This window comes from Rutidosis leptorrhynchoides, chromosome 5 (genome assembly GCF_046630445.1).
Source record: "Rutidosis leptorrhynchoides isolate AG116_Rl617_1_P2 chromosome 5, CSIRO_AGI_Rlap_v1, whole genome shotgun sequence".
In the NCBI taxonomy this organism is placed as follows: domain Eukaryota; kingdom Viridiplantae; phylum Streptophyta; class Magnoliopsida; order Asterales; family Asteraceae; genus Rutidosis; species Rutidosis leptorrhynchoides.
The window spans coordinates 50,010,347-50,019,236 of NC_092337.1; the positions used below are offsets into that span (position 1 = coordinate 50,010,347).

General features: G+C 32.1%; 1 protein-coding gene across 1 annotated transcript; it reads left to right on the forward strand.

Annotated features, from left to right (window-relative positions):
• The first annotated feature begins 6,956 nt into the window (after positions 1-6,956).
• LOC139848607 (uncharacterized) lies at positions 6,957-8,179 on the forward strand. Its single transcript, XM_071838330.1, has 3 exons — positions 6,957-7,264; positions 7,542-7,584; positions 7,802-8,179. The coding sequence occupies exons 1-3, from the start codon at positions 6,957-6,959 to the stop codon at positions 8,177-8,179; spliced, it is 729 nt and encodes a 242-aa protein (XP_071694431.1).
• The last annotated feature ends 711 nt before the right edge of the window (positions 8,180-8,890 follow it).

Below are 8,890 nucleotides of genomic sequence, written 5' to 3' on the forward strand. Positions count from 1 at the left end.
AATAAGTCAATTCGTCATTACCATTATCAAGTATAACTACTTCATCTGTTATCTGATTGAATAAAATCGAAAGTTTGAAAATAAAGTCCGATATCCTCTGTTCTTGAAATTTTTCGCAAAAACGTCGAATTCGTTTTAAATCTCAAAATGTATTAGTGCAATTCGGTTAAGAATCCCATATACAAACTATCTGCAAAGTTGCAACATCCAATTCCTTTTATCGATTCCTAATTGCTGAGTCAAAGTTTTGAATTGAAAAAGTCAACATTTGTTCTTCATTAAAATACGTAAATGTTTTGATGTTTCTGATAAAATTGAGGATCCAGAGAGTTTAAACAAGCAATTTAGAATCTTTTTCATGTTATAATCTTTGTCTAAAACATCTTTAAAATTCAAAATTGAATTTGAGTTCATATGGGTGTTCATCGCGTTCATGAAGTGTCTGCTACAGCCTTTAATCTTTCTATTTTCTATTTTCTGAGTTGATAAACCAATTCACTTATATCCTGATTGGTTATGCTTTATTTCCATAACCTATTGTGTCCAAATTTTTAAATCAAATTATGAGTTCAAATATTTCTTTATACGCGAAGCTTTATCCTGCTACGACTTATTTATTTTGATTTCTTTTCTGTTAAGAACAATACAACAATTAACTGGTAGTTTCTGTTTCGTTTGAACTCCCAAAAACCAAAACATTTAAATCAATGGATTGAGTAATACACCCTGGTCGATCGATTTAATTATGAAGAAGACGAAGAAACAGGAAAATAGTTTAAGTAAATATGGATCAGGAATTATAACAGGAGAGTAGAAACAGCGGAATGGTTTAAGGTGTTAGCGGGTGAGCGAGAGGTCATGGGTTCGAGTTCGGTTCGCGACATTATTTTTTGTAAAGCTTCTTTTGAGGTAGTTTTTCAATAACCAAATTTTTATTATTATTATTATTATTATTATTATTATTATTATTATTATTATTATTATTATTATTATTATTATTATTATTATTATTATTATTATTATTATTATTATTGTTAGACTTATAATTATTATCATTGTTATTTATTACTCATTATGATTATTACAATTATAGTAATATTAACATTGTTATTACTAATATTATTATCACTAGCATGTATTATTATTTAGGATTATTGTTATTATTATCATTTTAGTTATTATTATGTAATATCATTAAGTATTAATAATATTATTATTATTATCATTGATATAAGTGTGATTATTATGAATATGATTATTATTATTATTGTTATTACGAAAATAACGCAAAATATTATTATTATCATTAATATTAGTATTAGTATCAAGTTATTATTATTATTATTATTATTATTATTATTATTATTATTATTATTATTATTATTATTATTATTATTATTATTATTATCATTTAATGAACTACTACTAAAATTATTATCTGTAGTAATAAAATAGTTATTTTTATAGTTATAATTAATATCAGTATTATTACCGTTATCATTAATATTAGAAGTATCACTATTATTAACATTATAAGTATCATTAAAATTGTCAATTTATATAAAATTTTCATAATTATTATTATTATTATCAAATTTAATAGTATTATTACCCTTATTTTAATAAATTTAACTAACAAATGATATCCAGATAACAATATACTTAATACACATCATAAAACTATATTAATACCTTATTTATTAAAATATATAAAATGAATATACTTAAAAAGATATATAGTTTATTAATATAAAAAAATTATATCACTAATAATAATGTATATATTTGTCTGATTACAAGTATATGTTTTAATATATATACAAATGATATAGGTTCGTGAATCCAAGGCCAACCCTACACTTGTTCAATGACGTCATATGTATTTTTACTACGAAATACAGTATCGTGAGTTTCATTACTCTCTTTTTAAATGCTTTTGCAATATATATTTTTGGGACTGAGAATACATGCCTTTTATAAATGTTTGACGAAATAGACACAAGTAATTGAAACTACATTCTATGGTTGAATGATCGAAATCGAATATGCCCCTTTTAGCTTGGTAGCCTAAGAATTAGGGAACTGGTCCCTAATTGACGCGAATTCTAAAAATAGATCTATTGGGCCCAACAAGCCTCATCCAAAGTACCAGATGAATTAGTACTTCGAAATTATCATGTCCGAAGGGAGTCCCGAAATGATGGAGATATTCTATATGCATCTTGTTAATGTCGGTTACCAGGTGTTCAATCCATATGAATGATTTTTATCTCTATGTATGGGATGTTTATTTATGAGAAATGGAAATGAAATTCTTGTGGTCTATTAAAATGATGGAAATGAATGATTACGATAAACTAATGAACTCACCAACCTTTTGGTTGACACTTTTAAGCATGTTTATTCTCAGGTATTAAAGAAATCTTTCGCTGTGCATTAGCTCATTTTAAGGATATTACTTGGAGTTATTCATGGCATATTTCGAAAGACTTTGCATTCGAGTCGTTGAGTTCATCAAGATTATTATTAAGTCAATTATAATTGGATGTATTATGAAATGGTATGCATGCTATCAACTTTCAATGTAAAGAAAGTTTGTCTTTTAAAAACGAATGCAATGTTTGTAAAATGTATCATATAGAGGTTGAATACCTCGCGATGAAATCAACTATTGTGAATCGTTTATAATGTATATGAACGGATCCTTTCACCAAAAACATGATCAATACAAACCATGAATCATTAACATCACCTACAACTATCACCTTGCTATTCGGATTGCAACTACTCGAACCACTGCTATTATCGTGTTTCTACTTCTATTTTGTTCGATGTCCATATCATCATCATCAACCAATGAACACAAACAACCATTGAGCACCCACTTATTGCTCGGTTTCGATCACCACCTGCTACTTGTCTACTTCGATTTAAACCCATAAACAGTTACACAAAACCACCTAAAACTTCACCCTACAAACCATTATCAACTCACCTGCACAAAACCCGCCTGCAAATTTCTATTATTTTTGTTCGAGAACCACCCCAACCCCATCACGAAGTGCTACTGCGACGCTTCTTGTTTTCTGTTTCGGTCCCGTACAAACACAACCCAACACCACCACAAATAACCAACACTACCCAATCGCTTGTTTTATTTTTCTGTTTAACCTAACTCCATCGGAGAAAAGGCTGCTATAGCTGCATTTTTTTTTTCTATTTTCGTTCACTAGTACAAAGTATATGAATTGATGGTGTTACGAGTTAACGCAGATTATTAGCATCTTCGTCAAACTACTGTACGATATTATTTTTATATGTGGTGCGAAGGAAGAACGGTTGCGGCTTCTGTGTATCTTAATCGAACAATACAGAAACAAAAACCGAAACATTGTGTTGCATCATGGGCTTTTATTTAAAAAGGCTAACAAAGGTTAGTTGGGCTGCTGCAGCCCATTAAGCTTAGTGGACTTTGAGTTAGGCTAGTAAATGAGTTTAGAAAAAAAATTAATTGTTGGGCCGAGATTCGATTTATGTTTTGTGATTGGGCCGAGTGATGATGGTGAAGATAGATGGATGATATGATGATATATGATCACCTGATGATGATGTTTGGATATGATAATCGATAATGAAAAGGTTAAATGTTTAATTTGATAGTTAAAACAAGAAATCATAAATAGCTCGATGGTCAGGGCTGTAACAGTGTTGTTGTTGAGCGAGAGGTCTTGGGTTCGAGTCCGTGCTTTGGCAATTCTTTTTAAAAGCTTATTTTGAAAGGTAGTCTTTTTATTGTTATTGTTATTATTATTATTATTATTATTATTATTATTATTATTATTATTATTATTATTATTATTATTATTATTATTATTATTATTATTATTATTATTATTATAAGTATTATTATTATTAAGATCATTATTATTATCAGTATTAGTAAAAGTATTATTATTATAGATATTATAGTTATTATTATTATTATTACTATTATTATTATCATTCTTATTCTTATTATTAGTATTAAAAAAAATTCATATATATTAAAATTAACATTTTTAATAAGATTACCTTTATTATTAAAACTATCATTGTTAGTATCATTAATAGAATCATTAATATTATTATCATTATTATTATTAGTATTATTATTATTATTATTTTTATCGTTACTAATATTATTTTTAATACATATAACATAGCAAAATTAATATTTTTATTTATAAAAAATATATTAAATGAATATATGAAACATATAAGTTATTAATATAAAAATGATATAACTAATAAATTTATATATATATATATATAAATTTGTTTGATTACAATTATATGTGTTAATATATATATATATATATATATATATATATATATATATATATATATATATATATATATATATATAATGATATAGGTTCGTGAATCCAAGGCCAACCCTGCACTTGTTTAGTGCCATCGTATGCATATTTTTACTACAAAATATCGTATTGTGAGTTTCATTACTCCCTTTTTATATATATTTTTGGGACTGAGAATACATGCGCTGCTTTTATAACTGTTTTACGAAATAGACACAAGTACTTGAAACTATATTCTATGGTTGAATTATTATACTGGATATCACCCTTTTAGCTTGGTAGCCTAAGAATTTGGGAACAGACCCCCAAATTGATGCGAATCCTGAAGATAGATCTATGGACTTTGACACGTTTCATCCGGGTTACGGATGATTTAGTACTTCGATTTTATATACAGATGAGTGTACCTGTATATTGGGGATATTCTAGATGCATTTGTTAATGTCAGTTACCAGGTGTTCACCATATGAATGATTTTTAATTCGCAGGTTATGCGTACTATTTTGTACTCGGGTTACGTGTACAATTATATATCTGAAATCTTGTCGTCTATTAAAATGATGGAAATGAATGTTTATGATAACTAATGAACTCACCAACCTTTTGGTTGACACTTGAAAGCATGTTTATTCTCAGGTTTGAAAGAAATCTTCCGCTGTACATTTGCTCATTTTAGAGATATTACTGAGAGTCACTCATGGCATATTTCAAAAGACGTTGCATTCGAGTCGTTGAGTTCAACAAGATTATTATTAAGTCATTTATAGTTTGGATATATTATGGAATGGTATGCATGCCTGTCAACTTTTGAGGATATGAAAGTTTTCTTTTAAAAACGAATGCAATGTTTATAAAATGTATCATTTAGAGGTCAAATACCTCGCAATGTAATCATATGTTATTGTATTCGTCCTTATGGATTAGGACGGGTCGTCTCAGTGCAGCAACCACATGACAGGAGATGAGAAGTTATTTCATAGTATCAACACGTCTGTAAAATCCCGCGTCAAACTAGGGAATGGAGCGCTTGTTGATACTAAAGGAAAAGGTACTATTACTGTTCAAACTAATAACGTCACTCGATCTATCAATGACGTTCTTCTAGTACCAAGCCTTGCAAGTAACTTGCTAAGTGTTGGCAAATGATGGAGCATGGTTACTCTTTACTCTTCGAAGACAAATCATGTGTTATTCGTGACAAGAAAAACAACTATAAATTAATAGCCGAGGTGCCAATGGAGAATCGCAATTTTCCGCTACGCTGGCAGTATATCAGAGACATCGCCATGAAAGCTCAAGTTGACGAATCATGGCTATGGCATCGAAGATTTGACCACTTTAACTTTCACGCACTAAAAATCCTCCAACAGAAGAATATGATGAGAGAACTGCCGAACATAGAAGACATCACTGACACGTGTGAAAGCTGTATGATGGGCAAGAAACATCAAAAACCTTTCCCTCATGACAATGCTTGGAGAGCGAAAGGTATACTAGAGCTGGTGCACACTGACGTATGTGGACCGATGAGGACCCCGTCTCTTAACCAAAACAGGTACTTTATCCTCTTCATCGATGATTATTCTAGAATGACGTAGGTGTATTTCATGCGTGAAAAATCTGAAGTATTTACGATATTCAAGAAGTTAAAGAACTTCATCGAAAAGAGTAGTGGCCATTATATAAAAACACTAAGGAGTGATAGAGGAAAAGAATATACCTCTACACAGTATAATAAATTTTGCGAAGATGAAGGAGTTAAACGCCAACTCACTGTTGGTTACGCCCCTGAGCAAAACGGTGTCTCTGAACGTAAAAACAGAACTATAATGGAAATGGCCAAAACAATGATACATGAAAAAGGCCTTCCAAACAGTTTATGGGCTGAAGCTGTATACAAAGCTGTATATATACTAAATCGATGTCCCACGAAAGCCGTCGAAAACAAGACTCCTATTGAGGCATGGAGTAGAAGGAAACCATCGACAAAACACTAACGAGTATTTGGATCTATCTGCTACATCCATATTCCTAAGGAGAAACTTCACAAGCTCCAAGAAAAATCAGAAAAAGGAATATTCTTGGGCTATAGCACACAATCAAAAGGCTACCTAGTCTATAACCTGAAGACCAATAACATCGTGATTAGCCGAGACGTGGAGTTTAATGAAGACGCTTCTTGGAACCGGGAGGAAGACAAAGTTGAAAAGCAAACATATCTGCCGCGGATATCTATAGAAACTCTAGCTCAACAACTACTACAAATGGAGCAGTCTGAACAAGATGAAAGTACCGGAGAAACGAGCCCTGCTACGCCAACTTCTCCGTCGGTGACAATACCATTAGCGCAAGACGATTCAAGTCCAGAGTCAACACCTGGAAGAGTCAAAAAGTTAAGGGAGGTATACGAGACTTGCAACTTCACAACTATTGAACCTGAAAGCTATGAAGTTGCAGCCAAAGATGAAAAGTGAGTGGCTGCTATGAACGAAGAAATCAGAATGATAGAGAAAAACAACACATGAGAGTTAGTTGATCCTCCAGAAAATAAAGAAAACATTGGAGTTAAGTGGGTTTACAAAACAAAACTCAACCCTGATGGTTATATACAAAAAACATAAAGCAAGACTAGTAGCTAAAGGTTACTCACAACAGCCTGGAGTCGACTACACAGAAACTTTTGCACCTGTAGCACGACTGGATACTATACAAGCACTTGTGGCGTTAGCAGCTCAACGAATGTGGAAGATTTACCAACTAGATGTGAAATCTGCCTTTCTAAATGGGTTTCTAGAAGAAGAAATTTACGTGGAGCAGCCACAAGGGTTTATTAAGAAAGGAAAAGAAGATCAAGTCCTGAAGCTCAAGAAAGCCTTATATGGACTTAAACAAGCGCCACACGCATGGTACAGTCGCATTGATAGCTACTTCACAAGTTCAGGATTCAGGAGGAGTCAAAGTGAGCCCACACTCTACATCAAAACCCAAGTCAAGAAAAGGAAGGCATCTTCATATGCCAAAAGAAATACACAGAAAATCTTCTGAAAAAGTTTAAACTATACGGTTGTAAAACCGTCGCGACGCCACTAGTTGCCAATGAGAAGATGAGATAAGAAGATGGATCGGAGAAAGCGGACGCTTCAAGATTCAGAAGTCTCATTGGAAGTCTACTATATCTAACAGCAACAAGACCAGACATCGTGTACGCAACCAGTTTGTTATCAAGGTACATGCAAAACCCTACTCAAATACATTATGGAGCTTCTAAAAGAATATTAAGATACTTGCAAGGTACCATGGACTATAGAATATGGTACAAGCCCACTATAGATGCGAAGCTTCATGAATACACAGGTAGTGATTGGACCGGATCAGTCGATGACATGAGAAGTACTTCAGGATACACATTCACACTTGGATCTGGTTTCTCATGGGCATCAAAGAAACAAGAAACTGTGGCACAATCATCAGCCGAAGCCAAGTACGTTGCAGCCGCTAACTCAGCTAATCAAGCTAAATGGCTAAGAAGAATACTTGAAGACATGGGCGAAAAACAAGATGAAACTACTCAAATATTACGCGACAACAAGTCTGCAATTGCAATGGCAAAGAATCATGTGTTTCATGGTAGAACAAAACACATTGATATCAAATATCACTTCTTACGAGAAGTCACCGCTAAGAAAGAGATTGAATTAAAATACTGCAAAACTGAAGAGCAGATTGCAGACATATTCACCAAAGCGCTACCAAGACCAAAGTTCGAGTTCCTACGCAACATGCTTGGAGTAACCTCGAAAAATATTAAGGAGGAGTGTTAAAATATTAGTAATATTTTTCTAGGCTAATCTAGAACTAATTATATTTAGTAGAAGATATTTACTTAGTAGATATTTAAAGAAGATATTACTAGATATTGCTAGTGTGGCTAGAAGATTCAAGAGTTACTATTGTCCACCGTTATTTGATGGCTATAAATAGCCACATTGTAGTCCAAAATTAGATGTACACAAAAACACAACCAAAAACTCAAGTAATAAAAAGCTTTCATTTCTAAATCCAAGTCTTCAACTTGCAATACTTCAAAACATCCCCCCACTTACAACAACAATTCAACTAATCAATTAAAACCAATACATTATCGTATCACATTAAACTAATCTAAAACTACTACAAATCTCACAGACCCACGAAAATTTTGAACTTTCAGCAGACCCTCCCAAAAGAATTTACGTCTCAACCCTTTTAGTAAGTTGGTGACACACGATAAAGAACGGAATATGGAGAAGACGTACAACGCAAGACTACTTTGAACCGAGATGACAAGGGTAAGACGATCACGGGAGGACAACGTTCTAGCCTTCTAATCCGATAACCTTGAGTAAAACTTTTCTATGACCCTTTCCCAATCTTTCATACAATTCATATTTTGCCCTCGCGAGGTAAGTGAGTGGAAAAGTTCTCACTTGGCATCCAATGTAACTTGCCATATTTTATGCTGTCTCTTTTTATTTAGGCAAAAAGTTATTTTA